General features: G+C 57.5%; 3 protein-coding genes and 1 long non-coding RNA gene across 4 annotated transcripts in view; 3 read left to right on the forward strand and 1 right to left on the reverse strand.

Annotated features, from left to right (window-relative positions):
- LOC119872301 (zinc finger protein ZIC 5-like) overlaps positions 1-14,174 on the reverse strand; it is a 57,367-nt gene extending 43,193 nt beyond the window's left edge. Inside the window, exons 1-3 of the mRNA XM_038538931.1 lie at positions 14,043-14,174; positions 13,430-13,449; positions 13,154-13,361 (exon numbers count right to left, since the gene is read on the reverse strand). Coding sequence (XP_038394859.1) covers positions 13,154-13,361; positions 13,430-13,449; positions 14,043-14,174 — 360 coding nt within the window. The remainder of the gene's footprint in view (positions 1-13,153; positions 13,362-13,429; positions 13,450-14,042) is intronic.
- Positions 1,936-3,486, forward strand: TNP2 (transition protein 2). The gene is made up of 2 exons (XM_038540363.1): positions 1,936-2,377; positions 3,315-3,486. The coding sequence occupies exons 1-2, from the start codon at positions 2,017-2,019 to the stop codon at positions 3,323-3,325; spliced, it is 372 nt and encodes a 123-aa protein (XP_038396291.1). The 5' UTR covers positions 1,936-2,016; the 3' UTR covers positions 3,326-3,486.
- On the forward strand, positions 13,947-15,673 carry SOCS1 (suppressor of cytokine signaling 1). The gene is made up of 2 exons (XM_038538873.1): positions 13,947-13,983; positions 14,433-15,673. The coding sequence occupies exon 2, from the start codon at positions 14,483-14,485 to the stop codon at positions 15,176-15,178; it is 696 nt and encodes a 231-aa protein (XP_038394801.1). The 5' UTR covers positions 13,947-13,983; positions 14,433-14,482; the 3' UTR covers positions 15,179-15,673.
- An 8,454-nt stretch (positions 15,674-24,127) lies between these two features.
- LOC102152339 lies at positions 24,128-26,706 on the forward strand. Its single transcript, XR_005360378.1, has 3 exons — positions 24,128-24,891; positions 25,387-25,962; positions 26,109-26,706. It is a non-coding gene; the product is annotated as an uncharacterized LOC102152339 (long non-coding RNA).
- The last annotated feature ends 273 nt before the right edge of the window (positions 26,707-26,979 follow it).

A 26,979-nucleotide genomic window follows, 5' to 3' on the forward strand; every position in this document is an offset into this window, starting at 1 on the left:
TAATCACACCTACTTCCCAGGGTGCATTAGTTTCTCAGGGCTGCTAGAACAAATTATCACAGATTTGCTGGCGTAAGGCAACAGAGGTTTATTCTATCACAGTCTACAGGCAAAGAAGTGTGAGATGAAGGCACCAGCAGGGCCACGCTCCCTCGGGAGGTCCTGGGGGAGAATCCTGCCTGCCTTGACCAGTTCACGGTGGCCCCAGGCCCTCCTCGGCTGATGGCCCCGTCACTCTAATCTCTGCCTCTGCCCCCACATGGCCTTTGTCCCCTCATCTTGTGTCTCACAAGGACACCTGTCTGTGGGCGTGGGGGCCCACCTGGATGCTCTCGAGATCCTTCATCTACTTAAAGATCCTCTTTCCAGATATGCTCACTGTGATGGGTGCCAGGGGTTGGGACACGGACGTAGCTTTTGGGGGCCACCGTCCAGCCCACCACACGGGGTCACTGGGAGGCTCCAGGGCAGAGCTGCCTAGACGGGGTTGGGCCCGGAGGCCAGCCACACAGAAGTGCTTGGGAAACGAGAGCCGTGTCTGCCCTGCCTGGTGGGATGTGCTTAGCACCCACCTACAACAAAAGCAGCCTCAAAACCAGAGGCAGAGCAGCGCATGAGCAACGGAGAGAAGCAGAGGTTGGCTGGGGGAGGGGAGGGAGGTCCATGGTGGGGCCGGTGGGAGACACAGGTGCGAGAGGCCAGGAGCTAGGCCCAGGGGCTTCGGCCAAGTGTGGGGGGAGCTGTGGCGGCTGCACACTGAGCGCTGGACGGGGGCGCTCCAACGGGGCCACGTGCAGACGCAGGAGCTGGGACAGCTGAGCAGGGCCAGGGTGTGTGACCAGGACAGGGGGGCTCCACCCGCAGGGAGGGGAGCAGGCGGGAATCAAGAGAAAGGCAGGCTCTCGGGGGCTCCTGGGGCTTGCCAGGCATCTGGGGCTCAGAAGGATACCCACGAAGGAAGGAACGACGTCCCTTTGGTGGATAAGGAAACCAAGCCTTGAAAACCAAAATACTCCACCCAAGACTGGATATGAGGGCAAACTGGGGTTGGAACCGAGCTCTAAGCACCCCAGCTTTAAATCTTGCAGAGGAGCTGAGCTCACCAGGAAGACCCCAGGCCCACCCAGCAGTCGGGCCTCTTACTTATCCAACCATCCAACGCCTGCCCACCCACCGTCTGGCTCATGCACCAGTCATGCACCTGACCAGCCCACCACCCACCTAGCTGGTCCTCTGCACTGGGGTCAGAGAGGTGTTCCTGGCTACCACGCAGCGTGGGGGGAATGAAGAGACGCACTGGGGGTGCTTAGACAAAGGGTATTGAGCTCTTTCTGGGAGCTGGCCCCGAGCCAACCGCTGGATGGAGATTCTCTCATTTAAATTGTCCAATGCCCAGGGGGGGTGGAGGGGGAATTCTTATTGTCTTTGTTCTACAAGCCAGGGAACTGGGACGCAGAGAGGCGAATGCCCCGATGAGTGACCAGAGGGGAGAGGAAGCAGCAGATCTGGGACGTAGGCCCAGCTCATCTGACCCAAGGGTCTCTACTTTTTTTAATTAATTAATTAATTAATTAATTAATTAATTAATTAAAGATTTTCTCTATTTATTCAAGAGAGACAGAGAGAGAAGCAGAGACACAGGCAGAGGGAGAAGCAGGTCCCATGCAGGGAGCCCGATGTGGGACTCGATCCTGGGACTCCAGGACTCTAGGATCACGCCCTGAGCTGAAGGCAGGCGCTTAACCGCTGAGCCACCCAGGCATCCCGGGTCCCTACTTTTAACCAACAGATGGGACTCCCCCTAAGTGTCCCTGCAGATGGCCCCGCCCTGGGGTGAGGGTAACGGGCAGGGGCTTTGTCCTGGCCTGGCCACATCTGTTACACTCCAGTGGCCTGTGCCATCACAATCAGCCCCAACTATATAACCAGAGGCCGCCAGGGCCTCTGTAAAGCTGGGTGTGCTGCAAGAGGAGGAGGAGGAGGAGGAGGCCTCTGCCCCTCCAAGCGTGGCCTCCCATGGACACCAAGACACAGAGCCTGCCCATCACCCACACCCAGCCCCACAGCAACTCCCGGCCCCAAGGCCACACCTGCAGCCAGTGCACCTGCAGCTCCCACTGCCAAACCTGCAGCCAGAGCTGCAGCCAGAGCCCAACTGGCCACCACAGCTCGTCTGGCCATCAGAGCCAGAGCCCGCACCCCACCCTGCCACCGAGGCACCAAAAACACACCAGGCACTCCCACCACTGTCCCCCTCGGCCCACCACCCATTCCTGCAGCTATCCCAAGAACAGAAAGAACTTCGAAGGAAAGGTGAACAAGAGGAAGGTGGTCAAGAGGAGCCAGCAGGTGTATAAAACAAAGAGGCGGAACTCAGGTATCTTTCAAGCAGGTGGGAAGGGGCCGCAAGGTCCTCCCTTGCCCAGGTGAGGGGGAGCAGCCCACCTGCAGTAGTGAGACAAAGGCTGCGTGAGCCTGCGAGCCAAAGCACAGAGGAGCCATAGGCCAGGGTGACCAGGGAGCCGTACAGATGATGCACTGATGGACCAGTTCTTGAAATGAATTGGAGCAGGTTGATTGGGAGGGTGGACACACTACGGATTAGCTTAGATGGAAGCATGGATGGGTGGATGAGAGGCTGGATGGGTAAGTCATTAGAAGATTGGTTGGTAGAAGGATGGGTGACAGATGGGTTAGGTGGTTGGTTGAGGCAGCAGAGGAAAGCGGGAGGGAGGGTTGAAATGATCTATTGAACGACTGGAAAGCAGAATGGATGTTGCATGGTGAGTAAACTGGATTGATGTGCTCGTAGGGTAACAAAGCAGTCCTTTGAACCAATGGTTGATCAGATTAGTTGGCTGTGGTAGGAGGGATGTGGTTGGTGAATGGGTGCTGAATTGGTTGGACATAGTTGGGACAGCTGAAGGTAGGAGGATCGATGAGAGGATGGCTGAACTGGTTAAACGATGATTGGATAGGTGGGTGGACGATCAGATTAGTGGATGATGGTTAACCTCGATGGATGAATGCAATGGATGGATGCACAGGTGTTTGGACAGAATGAATGGGCAGCCTGGACCTAGTTTAATGAAGTCATGATGGATAAATGGATGGACTAGGTGAATTCATGGATGGGTGGGTGATAAATGGGACAAATGGATAGATTCGCAGAAGACCCTTTAGATCCTGCCCGTCTAAGAAGCTCTATCTCCACACCACATATTTAGTTACAAATGGGTTCAAACCCCAAAGAAGGAAGCGAGTGCATGAAGCATTTTGCTACTAAAAGTCCCTGTCCCATTCCCATCCCTTAGGGCGGAAATAGAACTGAGAAGGCACCCCATGGCTTGTTCCTGTGTTGGTTTCACCCAAGTAAGAAGGGCCATCACGCGTGGAAGGCTAGAAGGAAGTCCACCTTTGTGCAGGAACATGTTACTACAGTGATTTCTATGCAACATTGATTAAAGCTTGTACACCGGATGACTATTCCTTGAGTGGGCATTTTGATTTCACTAACAAGGTCACGTGTTTGGGGGCCTGGTGTGGAAGCCGGAAGCAGGGAAGAGGCTGTGAAAGGAGCAGGGGTGTGGCTTGTGATGGGACCTCGTGCAGGTGTAAGGAGCCAATGCCAGCACAGAAGAAATGGATGTGGACTGGAGACCCCAAGAAGCCTTCGAAGCAGACAGGCAGGCCCCTGCTTGGGCCGAGCCCTCCTTTGCCCTTTGTTTCCATCTTGGTGCACACATGTGTGTACACACATATATGGGATGCCCATAGGCCCCCACACTGTTCTGCGACCCACATGCAGTACCCCAGCAGGGAGGGGGGTTCGGGATGTGCATTTTGAAGTCCCAACCACCCTGGCTCTTGTTTCTCTGCTGTGATGCTGAGCTGGTGATCAGCCTCTCTGATCCTCACTGTTCCAACTTTTACTAAGGAGCCAGGGGTGTTCTGGCGCTGTGCTAGGCTCTGGGGATACAAGGCACACAAGGGAAAGAGAGACACAAGCAAGTGAACACAGAAACCAACCCATGATCTGCTAGTCACAATCCAGTTGTATTAAGGGAGCAAGGTTCATATAATGCAGGGCAACCATGGACCTATGAGAATATTCTGGGCCAAAGAAAGCATGTGCAAAGGCCCCAAGGAGAGGGAAGAGCTTGGGGTGTTCCAAAGACTGGATGGTGTGGGACGGGAGGTAGGACAGTACCGGGCGGAGGCCAGGCCACACAGGGACTTGCACGGGGAATCTGTGCCATATATATATTGGAGCTTGACCAATATATTTGGTGTGATAAGTCACAAAAGGGTCTTAAAATTGGACAAGTGACAGGGTTCTGTGCACTTTTAAAGATGGTGTTAGCTGCTATGGAGACTGGACTATAAGGAACAGAAGGTACACGAGGAAGAGCCGTTGGGGCCAGCAGAGAGGGACGGTAGCTGGGGTTGGTGCACTGAAATCAGGAGAAAACCCCACAGCCTTGTCATCTGTAAAATGGGTGCTCTTGGTGGATGGCTGGGAGGGCTCAAAGAGGTGGTGGGCATGAAGGCCTGGGTAGGATAGGTAGGCCTGGTGCTCTGCGCAGAGAAGGCACTCTGCAATTCCTATGGCATGAAGTACCAGACAGTGGGAATGGGTAGGTTCCCCTTGTAAATCACCAAGCCTCTTGGGGCAGACCCAAGTTCCTAGCTGGGGGAACTCACACTAGCCCCGTTTCCCCCAAGAACTCCCCTCATGCCTACCGGGGTCACATGGATGCTTGCTATTCCTGGTATGTCCATGGATGCTTGCTTCTGTGTTTCATTTGGCATTTAGGGTTAGTGGAATGGGGTGAGACAGGTGGAAGGGGACAGGGGTGGAAGCGACGGGGGTGTCCACAGTGCAGGGAAGGGGACCGGACGCCCAGGGAGCCTCAGGGGAAGGTGGTCATTTCAGAACCTATGTATCAACCTGAGACTAATATCCTGCCATAGTCAATCACGGGTAGTCTGATCTGAGCTGGGACGCGCACACCCCGGGCCGCAGCAGGAGGTGGAGAGTCCCCATCCCATCTCTGTTGTGTGGCCTCAGCACCCAGCTTTTTTCCCTTTCTGAGCTCCTCTCTCATCTCCCAAGGTGTCGCTGGGGCTGGGGGTGGGGGGAGTCCCTGAGATGATGCACACTCGAGCGTCTGGCAGAGGGCCTGGTGCAGTCTGCACTTCCTGGGTCCCTGGGAGGTTCCAGGTGGGCACCACGCACCTATGAGAGGATGTGGGGAAGGTTCCCATGTGGGCTGGGGAAATCGCCATGCACTGAGCACCCAGGAGGTGCCAGATGCTTTGACATAAATGTTTCCACTGAATCCACACACCGAAGGTGGGCGGCACCACTGCTCCCACTTTACAGATGAAGAAGCTGAGCCTCAGGGGTGAAATGGCTTGAGAAGGTCGTCTGGAGGGCAAGTCTGAGGTCAAACATTCACACTTTGCCCAAAACCACCTGGTTTCCTAGTAAAAACGTAAGGCTAAGGGGCACCTGGGTGGCTCAATTGGTTAAGCATCCGGCTCATGATCTCAGGGTCTTGAGTTCAAGCCCCACTTTTAAAAAAGAAAATAAAACAAACAAATAAAATGTAAGCCCAGATTATGCCGTGATAGTCCCCTGACACCTCAGCGCAAGAGTCCAGGAAGCCCTTCTGGGGAGCACATTTTAAGGGAGCAGAAAGACACAGTGGGTCAGACCATAAGGTCAGCGACTTTGAGCCCTACTCACCAAAGGACCTCCCTATTCCTGGGCAGTGTCCCTTGGTAATATGATCGCTGAAGGCAGGAGATCTTCTACTGTGGAGAGAGGATCTCTGTAACAGAGGAAGTGAACCGGGAAGCAGACAGGCTGCGTCACATGGACCCACCCTTAACCCCACTTGCCCCTGAAACCAACGCTCAGGAAAAACTTGCACAGGTATGCGCAGGTAACCAGTCCCCTAGACAAGTCATCATTCAAGCCAAGAGAGCTCAGAGCCAGAGAGCTAGGTTTACATGTGGACTCCTAAACACACACACACACACGCCTCCCCTCCCACACTGCAACACACGCCAGCCGGCGGCTCACAGGCACACAACCCCCTCCCGCAGTCAGTCACCCGATGACAAGAGGAAAAACATCAAACCACAGATTCATTCTTTCACTTGCTTGGTTTCGGGTGGGGAGGCAATAGTTTGGGGGCAAGTCTGCTGGAAACCCAAATTCAGGAAACAGAAACAGATGCTAAATTCAGCCACCAAGAGGCCATGCAGACGCGGGGAGATGTCATCTGGGTGGGATGTCGGTGGGGGAAGGGTGGCCTGGGAAACAGTGGGATGCAGCCGCACCTGCGGTGGGACCCCCCCGCCCCACTGCCCCCAGGGGAATGCCATTCCTACAGGCCTCAGTGACCACTGAGGGGACCCCGGCAGTCCTGGGGGGGGGCCAGTGGGGGGTGGAAGCAGATCTGGAGAGGCTGCAGGTCCTGGGCTGAGATGCCCACTTGAGGTGGGACCCCGGAGGGAAAAAAAGCCCATGCTCCGGAGCCCTACGGACCCAGATTCTGTTCCCAGCTCCCTTGCTGGATGACCCCAGGCCTGGCTCTTAACCTCTCCGAGCTCCGAGGAGCGGTCCGAGGGGCCCCCTGATCGCGACGGCTGCATCCCCAGGGCTCAGCACGGAGCCTGGTCCGTATGAGGACCTCGGGGAACATCTGTCGACTCGATCAGTGAGCAGGCCTTCACGCGACACGGAGGTGCCACCTTTGCCCCCACTGCACGGGCATAAATGGAAAAGGGTGAATTGTAACAAGTGCCGGCGAGGGTGCCGGGGAGCAGGTACTGTCCCTGCGGCTGCTGAGGGGGGGATCCGTGCACAGGCACGCTGGCAGGCAACCAGGCGGCCCCTGTTAACCTTTAAAGTGTGCAGAGTGTTGGGGCACCTGGGGGGCTTAACTGTCTGACTCTTGATTTCAGCCCAGGGTCATGATCTCGGGGTTGGAGGATCGAGCCCCACGTCAGGTTCCACGCAGAGTATGGAACCTGCTTGGGATGCTCTCTCTCCCTCTCCCTCTGCCTCCCTGCACCACCCCCCATGCCCATGCACGCGCTCGTGCGTGAGCTCTCTTTCTCTTAAAAAAAAAAAAAAAAGTGTACAAAGTGTTTCTCACACACGGGTACCAAGGGCCAAAAGTTGGAAACAACCCACGTGTCCATCCACAGGGGATACTACCTATGAACGCACTGGGGTCAGCGGGAAATACTACCCAGCTTTGTTTTGTTTTTAAAGAATAGGAGTTGATCTCTCTCTCTCTCTCTCTCTCTCTCTCTCTCTGTCTCTCTCTCTCCCCCCAGATCACCAGCAGTGAAAAGGACAAGATGGAGAAGGAGGTAGAGGCAAACAGTCTGCACGGAGCAACACCGCGTTTTCACGGGGCCGGGCTCGGGGTGGGGAACGCAGCTATGTAAGTGCACAGAAAAAGAGCTGCGAGCACAGAGGCCAGGCTGGTGCCTGTGGTTACGTCCCAGGAGGGGAAAGTACTTTAATTATTTTATACGAGAAAATGAAAAGGTAAATTAAGGAGGAAAAAAAAAAAAAATGAAAGCGCATCCGTGAAGTATTCAATAGGTGCTCAGCAAAGCTCTGTTGCCTCTGAAGAGCGGCGGAGAGGGGAGTGCTGTTTATAAACTCCGTGGCTGCAGCCCCCCCTGTTACCTGCTCTCGGGCTGGTGGCCGCAGCCCCCTTTCTGGGCTCGCTGGGCAGGCCAGGCGGCCTAGAGGGTGCTCCCCAGAGGGCCTCCTCACCGCGGGGCAGGGAAAGGCCACGGCCAGCGCCTCCAGCCCTTCCTGCTCCCCTTAGCCGCGTGCCTGCCACCCTCACAGCCTCGAATGTGTGCCCCCAGGCCTTTGCCTGGGCTCTGCACGGCCAGGAGCATGCTCCCGTCTTGTCCCTTGGCCCAGAACCACTTGTCCCTTCAAATGCAGGTCGAGGAGCATCTCCTCCCAGAGCGTGCTCGGGGTCCTGCCGGCCTGGCCAGGGGTGGGTGAGGGGGGCTTCTGTGCCAGCAGACACTGGGCTTCCCAGGGCACGGGCCCCTGTCCAGCTTCCTGCTGGTTCTGTGCGCCCTGAAACGAGATGCCTCCCCTGAAACCAATAGCTCCCCTCCCGGTGCCTGCCATTTGCAACCGCTTTCCCCCAGCGAGCGGCCCCCGAGCTGAGCGCTCCTCTGGGCCCCATCCTGGCCCTGACTCTCGGTGGCCCTGCTCTAGGTCAGGGTCTGGGTCCAGGTTCATAGCTTTTACGCCCTCTGTCAACTGCCAAAGGTAGCTGCCCTCACTTCTTGCTCTCAGCGGCCTACACTTAATTTGCCATTTATGGGAAACCCTAAAAAGGATGGGAACTGGATTGGCTTATTAGTGTATGAAAATAGAATAAATAGGCTCCAAGTGAGGTCATGAGGGATTTACTGATGAAAAGGCACCGGGTGGGACACCTGGGTGGCTCAGTGGTTGCCTTCGGCTCAGGGTGTGATCCTGGGGTCCCAGGATCGAGTCCCACGTCAGGCTCCCTATACGGAGCCTGCTTCTCCAGGGCACGTGCTCAACGATTGAGTTGTGGGGGGTGGGGGGTGGAGGGGAGCAGGGCCTGGAACCAGGTATGTCTGGACTTCACAACCAGTGCTCTCAGAAATCCTCTTTCCTGCCCCTCCATTACTTCCAGAAAGCTGGTTAATACCCACTTCACATATTTCTCTGACCCATGTCTCTTTACCTGTCACACGGGGAGGATAAGGGGACTGCTGGAAGGTTCTCATCGAGTCTCCCCAGGGCCAGGAGGAGCCATCCCATCGTCACTTTAGAGTCCAGTCACTGACGCATGTCACCATTCCTGGCCTTTTGGCCTCCTCTGCCCTAAAGGAGAACGTTCTCCGTGGACTCAAGTGTCCCCAGCAGCACACAATCATTCCTGCCTTCAGGATGGGCTGGGACCAGGCTCTACCCCACGCAGCGAGGCAGCATCTCCAGGAGGACTCGGCCTCCCCCAAATACCTTTCCCAAGTCCTCCAGCTACGTGAGTAGTGCTCTTCTCATCGGCTAAGTGGCGACACATAATTCCCACCTCACGGAGCCACGCGGGAGGGTAAATAAGACAATATACCAAAAAGTCGCCACCTGGCCCAGGGCAGGGGCTCAGTAAACCGTGATTCCAAGGTCTCCTGGGAAGTGAGGACTGACTCCAGGACTTGGGCCTTGGACTCCTCAAGCAGTGCTCTCTCCTACTACAGTGTCCCTACTGGCTTTGCACTCATTTCAGGGGATGGTGTGGTGACACCCTGGCGGGTCAGGGATAGTCGTGAGTGTGTCGCAAGGCCTCTACTGTGAGTCATTGCGGCGAAAGACTCAGCTGTCTGGAACATCAGCAGCCAGAGGGCTCTTTCCAAGCCCAATCCTATAGTGTTGCCTGGGGCTTTGGGGCTGTGTCGTGTTGCCTGGGGCTTTGGGGCTGTGTCCTGCCCTTCCCACCTCCCAGCAAGGCCCTGCCTGATGGACTGCACCCCCACCAACCCCTATGCCTCAGCCCTGCACTCACTGCCTTGTTCTCTGCACCATGCCTGCCTCTGGTCCTCAAGCATTCCTACCACAGGACCTTTGCACGAGCTGCTCTCTGCCTGGAGCCCCCTCCGGCCCACTTTTAGAAAGCCCTCAATTCTAGCACCGTCCATAAGGCTTTCTCTGACCGCCCGATCTCACTCCTGCCCCAAGCCCACAAAGCCCGTCGCTCCCTTGCTCCATTTCTCCCACAATCTGAAACGCATTCCCTGCCTTCTCTCTGCTTGAAGAGCTCCAGCAGGCAGCAGGCACTCAACCAATACCCCCCGAATCGATCCTGAAGGAGGGAAACGGGTGCCTTATTGCCCCCATCTTGCGAGGAGAAGACTGAGGCGCAGAGAAGCTAAGAAGCTTGCCCGGGGCCGCGTGCCGATTAAGTGACGGATTTAAACCCAGGCCAGCTGACCGCGAAGTCCACGCTGCAAGCCCCCCTGTGCGGGGCTCCCCTGAGGCACAGGCTTGTGTGGGAGGCTCAGTGGGGGGGGGGTCCACGCATTGGAGGCAGGCAGGATGGAGGAGCCCGGGGCCGAGGACAACTTCGGGATTGCATGTCCCGGCCAGGAGTGGCTTTTCCCAGCAGAACTTTGCCAAAGTGGGAAAGAGAAACTGAAAAACTGAGCCCTGTGGGCCAGGATTTTGATTCTCCTGCCACCCTCCCCAGCTGCTGGCTGGACCCCTCATGTCCAGGCAGCCTGGGGCCTGCCCAGCGGGGAGGAGGGCCACCCCGCATGTCAGGCTGTGGCCCAGCGAGCTGTGGACAGAGGGCTGTCCCACCCGCCCTGTGACCACAAGTCACCCCGTGCTGAGCGCTTGCTCTGTGCCTGGCACTCGGCTTCAGGCTTTGCACGCAACTGCTGCTCTGTGAGGCATAAAGCGTCCAGGGACCGTTTTGCAGATGGGGCAAACGAGGCCCAGAGAGGGCAAGCTGCTTACCGAAGGTCACACAGCAGGGAAGCAGCAGGCATGGGGAGAGTGAACGCAGCCTGCCCTGGCCGTGCAGTCGGAGCTCCTCGGGGCTCCCGTGCTACCTGGCTTCCTGCGAGCCCAGGGCCGGCCTTCTGGGAGAGGCAGATGTTCATCAATCAGCATATTTCTTTTTTCCCTTTTGGCATCTGGATGTGGTTTCATTTTGAACCTAGGACTTCAGAAAACGAAACCAGGGCTAGAGTAACTGTCACTGTTGGTGGTGAGGAGAACCCACGTGGGCTCGGCGACTTGTGCCTGAGTCACCACGGCTTTCACAACCAGGATCTGGTCAGTGGGGAGGAGGGGACCCGGCCCACTGTGCAGGCAAGGTCACCGACACTCTGAGACAGACTTGGAGCCACAGCGGGTGAGGCGGAGGCTTGGATGCCAAGACCCGGGGCCCTCGAGCTCAAAAATGGGAGGGAAGCCGCCAGAGCACAGCTGTCCCTGCTCCTCCTCCCTAGGTGGGTTCCAGATACACAGGAATCTCTGCTTTCTTTGGCATCTCCTGTTTTCTTATTGGACAGACCAGGATTTGAGGGCACCTGGAATTGGGGGTGGATTTCTTTGGCATCTCCTGTTTTCTTATTGGACAGACCAGGATTTGAGGGCACCTGGAATTGGGGGTGGAGGGGGAGTTTACAGCACAGTCGACAAGGAGTGAAGGCTTTAGAGGTCTGATACCCTAGATGCGAATCTCAGCTCTGCCCTTCTGAGCTGCGTGCCCCCAGGCAAGGGACTCCCCTTCTGAGCCTCAGCTTCTCTATCTGTAAAATGGACAGACTGGGGCCACCCCAATGGTCTAAGGACTGTAAAGCAGTTAACGGCCGACCTGTCACAGTTATCAGTAAATGAATGAAGGAGGGGGCTCCACAGGCATTGCTGAGAGTGGCAGCAAGCCAGGATACTGGGAAAAGGGGACCCCAGTCCCCAAGAAAAAGAGTGACTCTCCCACGTAGCCATGGAGGCTGTCAAATAGGAGGCTAGGGGGGCATATGGACCATCAGCTATTTATAGGTTTCCCTCTGCCCAGAGGCCTGCCAAGGAGACATGTTGGCAGAAAGATAAGTCATGCAGGAGCCAGCCGGGCCTGCTGGCCTTCGCTGGGCCTGGACCCCCCACACCCCCCCAGCTCCAGGGAGAGGAAGGCGCTACCCTTCCCCTCTGTCCGCATCCAGGGACCTGGTTCACCCCTACAAAACTCTCTTCCTTCTACTCTGCCCAAGCCTTCTCTGGCCTGTGCTCCTGCGGTTGGGGCTTCTAAAATGGGCACGAGGGACGAAGCCACGTGGGTAGGGGCTCCAACACACTGCCACACTCACAAGCACCCTCAGAGGAACCACAGCCACAGCAGACACCTGCTGAATGCTTACTACGACCAGGGACTGTTGTCAGCACTTGACCCATAATCACTCACTTTAATCCCTGCCGCTAGGAAGGGGGTACGATGGTTTTTCCTGTAGCACAGATGGAGAAAGCAATGGAGAGTGCCTCATTACAAGGTCCGAGCCACAGGGCTAGAGAGTTGCATGGCTGAATTGGAATCCAGTCTGGGTCCAAGGTCTGGCTTTTGACCACTACTTTATATTTCATCTGTCACCCACCATGGGACACAGCACCAGCAAGTGCTCTGGAATGCCCACAGCACCTGACCACTGGTGCACGCACGCCTCTCCATCTTCTCTCCCACCTCCCTGCATACCGGTGCACCCGAGTGTGCACACACACACATCATACACACTCACGACCCAAGACAACGCCATCAAGGACCAACGCCAGCGGCTGCCAACACGAATCCAGGGGGCCGATGGGGTCCTAGGCAAGGCTGGCTCTGGGCCACCCCCTTATGTTCAAGAGGAAACACAGACAGTGTGGGGCTTGGGAAGGAAAGCGCCAAGGAGGCAGGCAGGAGGACCTTGGCACCCATCAGGGCTTCCGAGAGAGAGGCCTGGGCTGCTGCCCGAGAGCAGCCTGTAGAGGGCAGTGTGTGCCAGTGTGAGGCTGCTCGCCAAGCCCCCAGCCAGGCCCGGGTTCTGTGCAACCCTGCAGGACTCGGAGACATAGACGACCCACTCACTAGCTCCCGGCCCTCATTTGTTCTTTCTTTCGTCCCAAACTACACGCACCAACCAGGCACCGAATCCGTGCTCACTGGATCACGCACACACGAATGCACAAATTACAGCCGGCACCATCAGGCCCCCGTGGTCCCAAGCCCCAGGCAGGCGTGCCAGGGAGGGGCAGATACTTGACCCAGCAGCGGGAGGGGACTCTATAAGGTAGGGGCTGGAGGAGAAGGAGGGCAGGCCAGGACAATTCAAAGTAGGTTTTTGGAATCATCACATCAGCGAACCATCTTTTTGCTGAGCTCCCAGGTGCATTTGGAGGTGCCCAGCCATTCCGCTCCCCAGAATAGGAGAGCGGGGCACGCTAGCCCAGCGCCACCCCTCCGCCAGTCGCTGCAGCCCACAGCCCCCGACCGGGACCTCAGTTTCTCTGGCTGCCCCCCAGCAGGGAGAGCGAGCCAAGACTGCCAGGGACCTTGCGGCCGCGCCCGGTTTCCGAGGAACTCACATGCGCCGTCGAGGCGCGCTTCTTGCGTCTCCCAAGGGTTCCTCCGAAGCCTGTGGTCAGGCCACCGCTTCCTGGGAAGCCCAAGCCAAGACCAGGGACAGCGACAGGCTGGGAGGGCTGCGGGGGCAGCTGCCGGAGGGCTCGGGGCCGGGGGGGCGGGGGGACGCGCTCCGCGGCGGGAGCAGCCCCGAGGGGTCCGAGGCCGGACCTGCAGGTGGGGCCCCGCAGTCCGAGAGGGAGGGTCTGACTCCAGCGGAGCGGAGGTTAGAGACCTACCCGAGACGGTGCCGAGACACCTGCGGGCGGGGGAGAGGGGCGTGTCAGGGCCAGGGCAGAGTATCCTTAGGGCTTGGCTGCAGAAATCTGGGACCCAGGCTAGTCCTGGCGGCCCAGGTGGGGTCTCCAGGTGCGAAGGGGGCATCCGGGCCACAGCGGGTGCAGGGGCGGGACCAGCACCCTCGATGGGGGGGGTCCCAGGACGGGGGTGAGGCTGGGTCAGGGGAGGGGAGGGTCCCCGAGGGCGTGGGAAAGGACGAGCTCGCGCAGCCCGCGCCAGGGCACCACCGCGGAAAAGAAACCGAAAGTGGCGCGGCGGGGCGGGGCCTGCGGGGGCGGGGCCTGCGGGGGCGGGGCCTGCGGGGCGGGGCCTGCGGGGGCGGGGCCACGGGCCCCACCTCCGGGCCGGTTTAAAAGACTGGTGCAGGGGCGGGCGCGGAGCAGAGCGAGCTGCGGCCGTGGCAGCTGCAGGGCTCCCGGCCCCGGAGCATGCGCAGGAGCCGCCCCGGAGCCCCCCGCCGCCCCGCCCGCGGCGCCCCGCGCCCCGCCGCCAGGTGAGCGGGGCACTGGGCAGAGAAGGGGAGGGAGAGGGGAGGACAGGACAGGGCAGGACGCGACACGCGGAGGCGCGGCCCCGGGGGCTGCGCGCGCGGGGGTCCGCCACGCCCCTGGCCCCCGGCGACCCCACCCCGGCAGCCCCCAGCGTGCGGGGCGCCCGCGGCGCAGCTCGTCCGTCTCTGCCCATCGCGCCCGGACGAGGCGCCAGTGCCCGGCGCGGCCAGCAGGCGGCGGCCGCGGGGCGGCGAGCCGAGGGCCAGGTGGCCGCAGTCGGGGCAGGCTTCTCCCGCGCCTCTCCACGCCCCCCTCTCGCCCGGCGGCCGGACTCCGCCCCGGCACAGCCTGCACCCCCGACCCCCCTGCCCCCGGGGTCCCCGGGGGTCGGCGCCCCCTGCTGCCCGGGCGCGCCCCAGCGCTCGGCTCAGCGCCCGTGTCTCCCCCGCAGCGCACCCCCGGACGCTATGGCCCACCCGTCCGGCTGGCCCCGCGTGTAGGATGGTAGCACACAACCAGGTGGCAGCCGACAATGCAATCTCCACGGCAGCAGAGTCCCGACGGCGGCCAGAGCCTTCCCCGACCTCGTCCTCGTCCTCGTCCCCGTCCTCGTCCTCGTCCTCGTCCCCGTCCTCGGCGGCCCCCGCGCGCGCGCGGCCCTGCGCGCCCCCCGCGGCCCCGACCCCGGCCCCGGCCCCGGCCGCGGCCCCCGGAGACACGCACTTCCGCACGTTCCGCTCGCAAGCCGAGTACCGGCGCATCACCCGCGCCAGCGCGCTCCTGGAAGCCTGCGGCTTCTACTGGGGGCCCCTGAACGTGCACGGGGCGCACGAGCGGCTGCGCGCCGAGCCCGTGGGCACCTTCCTGGTGCGCGACAGCCGCCAGCGGAACTGCTTCTTCGCGCTCAGCGTGAAGATGGCCTCGGGCCCCACGAGCATCCGCGTGCACTTCCAGGCCGGCCGCTTCCACCTGGACGGCAGCCGCGAGAGCTTCGACTGCCTCTTCGAGCTGCTGGAGCACTACGTGGCGGCGCCGCGCCGGATGCTCGGGGCCCCGCTGCGCCAGCGCCGCGTGCGGCCGCTGCAGGAGCTGTGTCGCCAGCGCATCGTGGCCACCGTGGGCCGCGAGAACCTGGCGCGCATCCCCCTCAACCCCGTCCTCCGGGACTACTTGAGCTCCTTCCCCTTCCAGATCTGACCGGCCGCGCACGCAGCATTAACTCGGGGGCCTTGTTAGGTTTTCGTTTTATTAATTACGAATTGCCCTGGAACCACGTGGGTGCCCTCCCCACCTGGGTCGGAGGGAGCGGGCGTGGAGGGGGTGGGGGCGAGGCGCCTCCCAGTCCCCCCCCACCTGCTGGAGACGAGGCCGCAGACCCCTCCCCTCTGTTGGGGGAGGGTGCCCCCCCCTCCTGGTGCTCCCTCTGGGTCCCCCTGGTTGTTGTAGCAGCTTAACCTAACTGTATCTGGGGCCAGGGCCTGAATTTGTACCTCCTACCTCTTCATGTTTACATATACCCAGTATATTTGCACAAACCAGGGGTTGGGGGAGGGTCTCTGGCTTTATTTTTCTGCCGTGCAGAATCCTATTTTATATTTTTTACAGCCAGTTTAGGTAATAAACTTTGTTATGAAAGTTTTTTTTTTTTTAAGAAAAAAAAAAAGGTTTCTAGAGCGTGTGCTTTTGCTGAAGGGATTTCCTTGGTCCTGAATGGGGTCTGGGGCAGAGGGGTCCTAACGCAGACCTGTTTTCCCTTGGTTCTGAATGGGTCTGGGGCAGAGGGGTCCTAACGCAGACCTGTTTGGCTGGAGTCGGATGGATGGATGGGGAACCTGCGTGCTTCCACCCACAGCTCTCAGGAGGAGAGGAACTGCTGGGCCAGTTTGGGTATTTTGTGTGGGGTAAAATGGCAGCTGGTGTGTGAGTACTTCATGTGTGCCATACCCTATTCTGTGCTTTACATGCTTATATTTGAGAAGCCTATGAAGCAAGGGTCTTAGCCTCTTTTTTTTTTTTTTTTTTTTTTACAGAAGAGACAACCAAGGCAGGGGCACGTTTGCCCCAGGGGGCCATTCCCCATGACATTCCCCATGTCAGAGAAGGCCCATTTTTGGCTGTCCACCCAGAATCTATTTGAAAAGGATGACAGAGAGGAAACTTCTTTCATTCTGTGACCACAACACCTTCCAGGAAGAAGGTGGGGGTGGGGTGGGGGCTTGATGACTTTTTGGAAGGAGGAGTGGCACATTCTGAAACTCGGCATTGAGGGAGACATATTTCAGATGGGATAGAGATACGGGGCTGGGCCTGACTTCATCCTTCCTGTCCTGTTCTGTCTCGTGTACTTTTTGGTGAAAACACAACTGGGAGCCAGAAAAATGCTTTGTGGTCTGTGGTGGCAGGAGGGCCCTGCTAGTGGCTTTGGGCAATTCCCTTTGCCTCTAAGGGCCTCAGTGTCTACCTCTAAAATGGGTTCGCTGTAGGAGGTGGTTGCTGTAACGCTCAGCAGCAGGTGTCTGCATCACAGACAAGGCTGAGTTCTCGGGAGCTGGGGGACAGAAGAGTTAGTTGCTCCAGGGCACTGTGTGGCTGGCCCACATCGCCCAAATTGCCCACCACATGGGCTCTATGGCTAGTCCTGTGTCAGTGGCCTGACCGATAAGCCATGTTGGCCACCCAGGGCTGTAAGGCCACACCCGGTGAATTGAGTCACTTTCGGGTTCAGGGTTAAACAGCCTCACGGACATGTTGCACTTCATTTGTAGAAGTTGGACTGGCCCTCTTTGCAGCCTTGGACACGCTTATGATGAAGTGTCCTAATATTTAATAATACCTTTCAGACTTGAAAGTGCAACATAAAATTAACTTGATAGAGAACTGGAACAGCCCAGGCCTGTCTTGGGGATTAAATAGGTTCCAGGCCTCAAGGTTAAGGATGGCCAGGAGAGATTTAGGATCTCAGAGCGCTTTGGCAATTGCATCCTTTTAATAAGGTGGGGTGGGAGGGAAGGAGGTGACGTCTTGTCTCTGTGCCTCTAAGGAGCGACTGCTTCTCCCTTCACCACTTCCCTGCCCTTTGTTCACAGCTGTGTGGATCAAGTCTCGTCCTCCTGACTTTCCCTGTCTCACCCCCCCCCTACCCCCTGCCTTCCCCTCTCAGCTTGGACAGTGCCTGGAGAAACGGAGAAATCCAAGAAGGCAGTGCTTGGGCACACCGCAGACACTTAGTGAGCACTTACTGGATGCAGGGGGGGGGCCTGTGCTACCTTGTTGAATCTCCCAGCTGGCCTGTGAGTTAGAAACCTCTCTCCCATTTTACAGATAGGAAAACTGAGGCTCGCGGGAGCCGCAAAGTAGGGCACACAGTAAGTGGCGAAACTTAATACCTCTTTGGAGGCGGGGTACCACTAGGCAACACAGCCTCCCAAAGAGGGCCTAACTAGCAGCAGCAGCAGCCAACATACAGAATATATGTGTATATATAGCGTTACTGCGCAGGCACCATTCCTGGCCCCAGGACCTATATGAAAACACTCAACCACTCCTCCCCAGACTTACAATTTGGCTGCTGTTAACAGCCCCATTTTACAGAGGAGGAAACAGGTCCTCATCTAAAGAGAAACAAATTAGATTATGATATTTTCAGGGGTTTGTCATCCTTCTTTAAAAAAAGTGTTTAAAAATGACATCCTCCCCGCACAAACCACTCCCTTTAGAAAACCTGGAGCAGAATGGCTAAGAATAAAGGCCCCTCTGATCACATTCCCCGGAGCTGGCCACCTTCTCCTTGTGAGTCTTTTTTTTTTTTTTTAATCTATACTAACATACAGACAGTGACCTAAAGTGACCTAAGAGGCCCAGGGAGCTGCACCCCACCCCGTGTGACTGAGATCTAGTGCACACACCACTGCTGCAGAGGAAAAGCACTGGGGATGGTGGCCAGGGGGGCGGGTGGTGGTGGTGGTGGTGGTGGTGGTAGTGGTAGTGGTGGTGGCAGGGGGAGGGGAGGTGGCAGTAGAGGAGCAGTGTGTGCCATGTGGCTTCCCTGGTGGTGCAGATGCTCCATCTCTCAAACCTCAGCTTCATGATTCAGCAGCACTGGCGTCAATTTACAAGAATGAAAAGTGAGAGGAGGGTTTGTGTGTGGCGGGGGCAGGATCGGGGGCCCAAGTGTGGCTGACATCTCCCCGCTGAGAGTGGGTGGACTGGGCATCATGGGGGCACGCAGAAGGTGGGAAAGCAGCAGCTCTGGGGCCTGATGGGGGAGGCGAGGAACAGGTGTGGGACCTGCACCACAGCCGCCCCTGGGCTGGAGACTCTGATCCTCATTTTAGAGATGAGGAAATGGAGGCTCAGAGCCTTATAGCCACTCACTCAGGGTCACAGAGCGCCCCAGCGATAGCCAAGACTCGCCCAGGTCCGTCCCACTCTAAAGGCGATTGGTTCCTGAAAGAGGAGGAATCCCACGAAAATGCATATTCATAGTTCTCACCCCACCTGGTTGATCATCCCAAGCTTAGGAGCAGAACTGTTCCCGCCCACCCCCCCCCCCACCCCACCCCCGCCAGGCAGGAGCTGAGCCTCTGGCCCTAGAGGTGCAAACAAGCTGGCAAGACATCAGGGCTCTGAGTGAGAGTTGAGCTCCACATAACACACATTCCCCGAGCACCTACTATGATCCCGGCATTGCTCTGAGCCCAGGGGATGCAGGGAACGAACGGTCCCCTGCTCTCCTGGCATTCACCTCCAGACACCCGGGGCCTCGGACAGTAAGTAACACGATAGGAGACTCAAGGAACCAGAACGTTCCAAGTAGTGACAATCCTCACTCGGATTAAAGCTCAACATGATGGTTGCACAGTGGGTGGGACTCCGTTAGAAAGGTCAGGAAGGCTCCTGTGAGGGGACACTGCAGTCATACCTGGAATGCCCAGAGGAGCCAGCCGAGGGAACTGCAAGTGCAAAGGCCACCTTGGGTTGGGAAGCAGTTCAGCCCCCTGCCGAGCAAAGGCTGGTGGAACTGGGGGGACCGAGTGCAGGAGGTGGGAGGGAGGGCGGGCAGGGGCTGGGGCTTTGGAAGTGTGATGGGGAGGCTGGCGTGCCCCGATCCATTCTGTGTTGTGACCAGACCCTCTGACTAAGGCAGGGAGTCCCTGGGAGATGGCCTTAGGCTTCCTGCCTTCTGCGTGGACTTGGGGATGGGGTGGGATGGGGTGTGGCTTATTCCTAACCAGATCCCTGAGCGCTGGCCAGTCAGGAGAGGCAGGGACCCAGTGTGGACCAGGCATCAGTCAGAAACCCCAAGCCTGGGTCTAACAGAGCCCCAGGGCTATGGCCCCCCAGGCCCAGGGAGGGGCTTCCTGGGGCAGCCGCCACCTGTGCGAGCCGAGCAGGCCTCAACTTTGGGGAAGGACGTGCAGCACCTGGAAGGAGATGGCTTGAGGCCTCCACCACCATTATCCAGAGACTCCCGGGGCTCGACATGGACATGGCCTGATTCTGGAGAGCCTCAAGGTCCCGCACACAGTGTGGTTTTCAAGGAAGCAAATTCACACAGGGACAGTGGTGCCAGCGCTGGGTGCTCTTGGCCCTGGGACCTGGTCGGCAGACAACCCTCATGGGAAATTTAGGTTCCACGTGCTCCACTGACGGCTTCTCCCCAGTACCTACCTCCCCGCACCCCCCATTCGCACACACACCCTCTGTGGGGTCAGCAGCTCCAAGCCCCATTCCTCCAGGCCTCCTACAAGGACTCGGGAGGCCTGCAGGTGCCCCCACCCACCCCACCACCGCTGCCCTCGTGTCTGGGCTCAGCACTCACTGCTCCCTCGTGCCACCGGGTCTTTGCACATGCCAGGCTGCTGCAGGTAGGTGGTGGGTGCTGTTTCCAGCCTGGGCCACGTTGCCCGCTCCGAAGGCTCTGGCGGTGAGGGCCTCCATGTGCTGCACGCCCATGACGTCACCGCCCTGCCCTCACCTGCAGGCAATGGACTCCAAGCAGGCTCTGTGGGCCGTGCTCTCCACCTCGGCCTGGCGCTCGCGCTGCCCTGTGCGCGCTGCACGCTGGCCATCTCCGGGCTCCCAGGGTCCTGGCAGTAGCCCTGAGGCCCAGACGTGCATGCCCTAAGGAAGTCAGGGACCAGAAAGCGCTTCCACCCCATCCCAGTCCACACGGCCCCTTGCCCACCCCAACTCACCCAGCCCTTAGGTTCTGAAGTCTATCTCCCTCATCGGAAATGATGAATAACTGTTCACACCCTGTGGGTGAAGTTAAGTAAAGGGGTGCTCATAACCCCTTCACACAAGATAACACAAGATAGTAACAATAACACAAGATAGTATCCAATAACTGTGACTGGCTCTCTCTGCTTCTTGATTCTCTCATTTCTACTGCCATTTACTAAGCACCTCGTGGGTGCTGATTAGTACTTCACCCAGGCTGCCTCGCGGGGAGACAGGCTCAAAAGGCAAAGGAACTGCCCCCGTGGGTGCATGAACGGCCAAAGCACTGTGACCACGGGTGCCTGGTGTATCTCATCCACTGCAGTGCTCAACAGTTCATGTACTTATGCCTCGTTTCTGCCACTTAGGACCCCCCTGGAGGGTGTTGGGAGCCATGGAAGCAGCCAGGGCTCCGAGCATCTCACTTGCCCACCCTTTCCCGGCAGCGCAGGCTGGGAAGGCAGGAGGAGAGGCGGTGGGCTGGTAACGTCTGTGCAAGGCCACAAGGCCACGTGAGAGTTCAGCCTAGGACGATGGCCAGGAAGGGACCCCCTGGCGAGCAGCTCTGGGGCAGCCCCGGCAGCTGGTGGGGGGTCACAGATGCAAATGAGGATGAGCAGGGACTGGGATGCTCGGAGCCAGAAAGCTGGATCCTGCACAAGAGCAGGGCTGGGAGGGTGACATTCAAGGCCTGCAGGGGCCTGCGTGGTGACACATGTACTGCCTACCATACCTGGGTGCTTCCAGGAAGGGCAGCCAGAAGTATGATGAGGCAGAGGAGGGTGCACGGCCTGTGTAAGTCAGGGCCCCTCCCCACCCACATCTTGCTCTGGAAGGCAGCTTGCTGGAACAGAGAGAGCCAGGCCCCAGGACCTGGGTTCGAGTCCTGCCTCTGCCGACTGTGCGACAGTAGCCGCCTCATCCATACGATGAAAATTAGACCCGCTCTGCTCTGCTTCACAGGGTCATGAGGATCCATGACTCAAGATAAGTGGAAAAGAAATGGATCACCACCCAAATATGGTGATTTTTATCAGATGACAAGAATTCCGTGTTATTTTGCATCACACAGACTCCCCGGGCATATTCCAATCAGCATAGGCATTAGGTTAGGCAAACCTGGCTTTATTCTCAACTTGCCATGTATGAAGAACAGCAGCGGCTCCCAGCTCACCCCACATCAAATGCTCACTGGACGCTAGGCATCGCTGTCTGTAATCCCTGCATAATATCTCATTTAATCATCATTGGACAACTGCCCCCCCACCCAGGAAACAGGTGTAATTATTATCATCCTCCTTTTGCAGATGAGGCCATTGAGCACAGAGAGGTTAAATAGAGCACCCAGGGTCACACAGCAGGCAGGTAGCGGAGGCCAGGGCATCCTAACGCGGGGAAACCCGAGTTTACAACCCCTTCCTCCTGTGAAGCTTCAGGGCGGAGATGGCCGAGCTCCACTTGTACCATCCAGGTGCCAGCTGGTCTGTTATTTGATTATTATCTCCTTCAAATTCAGTCACTTGGTTTCCTCCATGAGTTTTATTTAAAGGGAAGTGTATCATTACCACCCACAAACGGAAAGTCAGCAAGAGGTAATCCCGAAAAAAATGTAGTAGTGCAATCCCAACAGCGCTTACATTCCAACTGGATCTTGGTGTCCCACGCTGCCCTGAGAGGTCGGCTCCGCGTTTGGTTGGGAGGCAGGAGGCAGGGAGTGCCAAGTGCCAGGGCGGTGTATGCGGTGTATAAGGCACAACAGCACCCATCTCAGACCTTGTGGACTTCAGCTGAAAGATCCCGAAGGATGGATGCAAAGAGGAACTTGCTGTTTCATGGCGGGGGTGGGGGGTGGGGGTGGGGGAAGGCTCCGTATTTTGTAAAAATGTTCCTGCATCTCACCGGACAGCATCATCCAGAGACCCTCGGGGACACCTGTCCCACACCAGGGAAGCAACTGTCCAGCTTGGCCGCCAGCGGTGTGGCCCTAGCAAGCAGTGCTTTCAGTGGTTCTGAGTCTTAGTGAAATGGGGTAACCATCTGGATCTCAAAGGGTCCTGAGGGATGAAAGGAATGATCAGAAACCACTAAGCGCAGAGCATGAGATCAATTAGAGGCGAGAGCCGGCAGGGCAGGCCGGGCCCCGTGTCAGAGGACACTGAAAGCGAAACCCCAGCATGCCCAGCCTGGGCTCCTCGATGCCATCTGTCTCATCTCTGTCCTTTGTGCTAGCCTGGTGACAGGAAGGGCCGCAGTTCCTGGAAGGCGAGTCAAAGTGAAACTACCTCAGGTCCAGCCAGGAGGGGGGCCTGTTGGGCTCCCCCAGCCAGGTGGGCACGGGTGTGGGGGCAGGGCGGAGAAGGGACCCTTGAGCCCTCCAGCCGGCTTCCCCTTTCCTGGATTCGGGATGGGGGAAGCTGAGGTCACACTTGTGGGCCCCGGCCCCCCCCCACAGGCGCTAGGGAGGAGCCGGGCGCGATGGCCTCTGATGCAGGTTTGATGACCTCACACCCCTGGTCACGTGTCCCCGCAGCGTCCCCTTATCTAGCACCTTCTAGGCAGGGAACATTACTGTCTCATTTTACAGATGAGGCAACTGAGGCCAAGAGAGGTTAGGCTCCTCATCTACACCTCACAGATGGTAAAAGTAGTGGAGGCAGCATGTGAACCGAGTAGGATGATGCCGGAGCAACCCAATTGCTAGATACTGAAATATGACCCCTTTCCCATGGGACTTGAGGTCCCTGACCACCTGGTCCCAAGGTACATTTCCAGGGCTACATCATGCTCTCACATTCCCCATCTGCTTCTGTCATCCCCGATTTCTCATCATTTCTTAGGGCTGTTGACCAACCTGTGAAGCCTCTGATGTTTCTCTTGCTTCCTTTTCACTTGGCAAACTGCTACTCGACCTTCAAAGCCCAGCTCAGTCCTCACTTTCCCCAGGAGGAATTCCTCCTTGGTGCTGCTGGGCCGCCACAGCCTCCGTTAAAGTCTACACCTAGAAGAAGCCGACAGGTTTGCTCTGTCTCCTAGACTGTGAGTGCCAGGAAGGCAGGGTACTTGTTAGGTGCGTGATACAAGCAAGTTACCTAGCCTCTCTGTGCCTTGGTGTCCCCATTATTATCGTTGCTATCTCTCAGGACTGTTAGGGGAGTAAATGCAGTCTGTAAAGCGTTTAGAAGCTTGCCTAGTACAAAGGTCTCTGGAAATGGAACAACAGTCCCATGGTGAGCACATATGGCAGGATAAACGGAGGAGCAATGGGGAGAGATGGGTATACCAGGGCGTGCAGGTGAAGGGTGCTCTAGGTGCGGGTGTGCCACCTGGGCGCCCCTGACCCCACAGGATTTGTTGGGCACAGGACTGGCAAAAATTCTCCCACGTGTTTATTTCAATGTGCATCAGGGAAAAAAGTATCACATCAAACACGAGATGCTATGACTATCATCACCTGAGACAACACTAAAGGAGGTATTTAGATTTTCAAAAAGTCAGGTGAGGGGCGTTTGTTTAGAAAACGTGGTAACCAGGGCGCCTGGATGGCTCAGTGGTTGAGCATCTGTCTGCCTTCACCCCAGGACCTGATCCTGGAGATCCGGGATCGAGTCCCACATTGGGCTCCCTGCATGGAGCCTGCTTCTCCCTCTGCCTGTGTCTCTGCCTCTCTGTGTGTCTCTCATGAATAAATAAATAAAATCTTTAAAAAGAGCAAAAAAGGAACTGTGATAAGCATTATCTTAGGTGGATGGTGGAATTTGAGGAATGCAGGACAAATAAATGAAAGGAAAATGAGAGACAGAGACGGGGCGGGGCCATAAGGGGGCGGGGTCAAGAGATGGGGCGGGGCTAGGGAAGGGGGAGGAGCCAGAGCTGGGGGCGGGGGCAGGGGCAGGGGCAGGGGAGGGGCTAGAGAGAGGAGCGAAGGGATGGAGACAGACTCGGAGCCACAAAGGGGAGGGGAGAGGTGCGAGGGGGCAGGGAGAGGAAGGATGAGAGGATGAAGAAGGAAAGGGAACAGAAAGGCCCTAAGAATAAAAGAAAGGACCCTCCCGTGGACGGACGAATGAGTGAATGAGCCGGTGAAAGAATGAATAATCCAAGGCATGTATAAAATAAAGGGCAGGGACGCCCGGGGGGCTCAGCGATTGAGCATCTGCCTTCAGCTCAGGGCATGATCCTGGATCCTGGGGTTCCAGGATCGAGTCCCACATGGGGTTCCTCCCAGGGAGCCTGCTTCTCCCTCTGCCTGTGTCTCTGCCTCTGTCTCTCATGAATAAATAAATAAAATCTTTGAAAAATAAACACATAATATAAAGGGCAAACAAACGAGGGGAAGGCGTCGGTGGCCGAGCCTGGTGGCAGGCCCTCAGGTGCGCAGCCCCTGCTCCCGGGCTCGTGGCTGTGTGGCCGGCCCCGTGGGGGACCTCTCTGGGCTGCAGGCCTGGTCTAGTGGCGGTGGCTGCGTCCTTGACCCTCGGCCAGGCAAGCCCAGCTTGCCACACCCTCCCCTCCCAACCAGGAACCTCAGCACCTTCTGTACTCCAGCCCGAGAAGAGAACTGAAAGTAAAAGCCATCCTGAGCTTTGCCCCAGCCTTCCTGTTCCTCTGCTGGTTTCTTAGAAATCAGCTGCCTGGGCTTCCAGCTGCCGCCTGGACTTCATCTCTCACCGAAGAGCCCCCTCACCCTGGTGAGTGCCACACTAACCTCGGCAACAGGGCTGGAGGCCTGTGCCGGGGAGGGGGGCCCCCCCCAGGGAGCGTGGGGGTCATGCGCTCAGCCCACAAACCTTTATTCGCGCCTCCAGAGTGCTAGGTGTGGGGGAAGCAGGTGAATCTGTGTGGCCCAGAGTTAGGAGGAGGGCTTAGGGAGGGGTTCACTGTCCCCGGAGTCGGGTGCCAACAGGTAGGTGGCTGCAGGGTTGGTGGAGGGCACCCGGAGACCAGTAAGTCATGGGGTCCCTGGAATCGTGGGGAGGAGGTTGGGAGATGTGCAATCAGGGGAGGCTCCCTGGAGGGGCCGCTGTCAGCCGCTTCAAGAGCCAGTGGGAAGGGGTTCACCTGGGCAGCCTTTGTGGGGAAGGGCATCTGAGGCATAGGGAACAGAATAGTCAAAGTGACCTGTGTTATTCCCCACAAAACATATAACTGCCCCCAAAGTACACACGTCTCTCCATCTTTTGCAGGGGGAGAAACTACGACCTCAAAGAAGTATGGTGGTTTGATCTGGCCAGGACTCCCAGCTGGAGTGGAGATCCAGAAGCAGTCTGCGTGTGCCCAGCCTCTCTCCTGAGCCAGACTCAAGGGGTACCCGGATCCTCACCATGTCTGTCTGGGAGCACACCCTCTGCCCCTGGCCCCAGGCTCCCACACACCCCGCTTAAACCCTCCACACCTTAAAGTGGCCTGCCTGGGTCACACAGCCTACTGCGGAGTCAGAGTCAGGATTCAGGCCCAGGTCTGCGGGGCCTCAAAGGGCCCCCTCCTTCTTCTCCGTGAGGCATCGGGTACCTTACAGAAAACAGACCTGAGCTGACAGTCTCTGTCCCCACATTCTAAGGAGGGTGGACGGGACAGCATGGAAAAAAATCTTGGTGGCTGGAAAGTAGGGTCCACACTCAGCGCATTGTGAGCCAGAGCTTTGCTCTCAGGGAACTACCCTGCTGGTTCTCGATGGTCCCGGAGGGGCTTTCCGTCCCAGCACTGGCCGCAGGTGGATGTGGACCAGACCTGGCTAATCAGAGCACCCCATACCTCAGTTGGTAAGCACACGACCTAAGCTGGATCAATCAGAGACCCTTCTGGAACTTTTGGGCTGGAACAAATAGGAACCCTTTCCTTCTAACCTGGGCCCCCACTCCCACGCCTTCCCACCCCTGACAGTGGTTGTGTCCCATTATGTCAACAGAGATGAAGAGACGGAGCAGGAGCCGGAGCCCTGATGCCCTGTGTGAGCCCTGGATCCAGCCATACCTGATCTCCACCTCCAGACTTACCTGTTACACAAACCACAGGTTTCCTTTTTTGGCTTATCCTTGTCACTTATGACAGTTATGTTGCTGTCACTTGCAACGCTAAGAGTCAAAACAACCCTCTGGCCTGGAAGAGCGAGGACTAGTTTTGGCAGGATCTGGGGCCCATGGTGATCCCCGCTCTCCCTGGTGTCTGCCCTCCAGGAAAGGTGGGTTGCAGACACTTCCACATCCCCAGGGTCCACGGGTTTTGTTAATAACCGACTTTTTTTTTTTAACTTTGGGGAAAAAAATTCCACGTTTAAAAAAAAAAAAAGTTCCTTCCCATTTTTTTTTGAACAGACTATTTTTAGAGCAGTTTTAGGTTCACATTGAAATTGAGTGGAAAGCACAGAGTTTCCATATACCCACTGCTCCCACCCCACGCACTGCCTCCCCCACTACAACATCCCACACCAATCCACGTTCTTTCCTAACTTCCATGTTTGTTTTTAAATTTGTAAAGGAATCTACCAATCATGCATGTATTAAGTGCCTTGGGTGTATATTTTTCTTCTGATCGCTACAGATTACATATGTTTTTTTTTTCCTTTAAAAAAGTTTTTAAAAAGGGACAACGTTCTTTATGACCCATATTGGAAACCACTTTTTCCACTTAGCATCTCAGGTGCCGAGCTCCAGGTCCCCGGCTGACAAGGTCAGGAGGACTGTGCCCATTTGAACGTGAGGCCGCAGGGAGCGGGGCGGGAGGGGGGCCCAGGATTGACCTCGGAGGCACATTTCATCGGATGCTCTCCGCTGTCCACT

This window comes from Canis lupus, chromosome 6 (assembly GCF_011100685.1).
Source record: "Canis lupus familiaris isolate Mischka breed German Shepherd chromosome 6, alternate assembly UU_Cfam_GSD_1.0, whole genome shotgun sequence".
NCBI lineage: Eukaryota > Metazoa > Chordata > Mammalia > Carnivora > Canidae > Canis > Canis lupus.

What these genes read in the sequence shown, in the direction of transcription:
- SOCS1 (XM_038538873.1), top strand. Translation starts at nt 14,483, where the DNA reads ATGGTAGCACACAACCAGGTGGCAGCCGACAATGCAATCTCCACGGCA.
- TNP2 (XM_038540363.1), top strand. Translation starts at nt 2,017, where the DNA reads ATGGACACCAAGACACAGAGCCTGCCCATCACCCACACCCAGCCCCAC.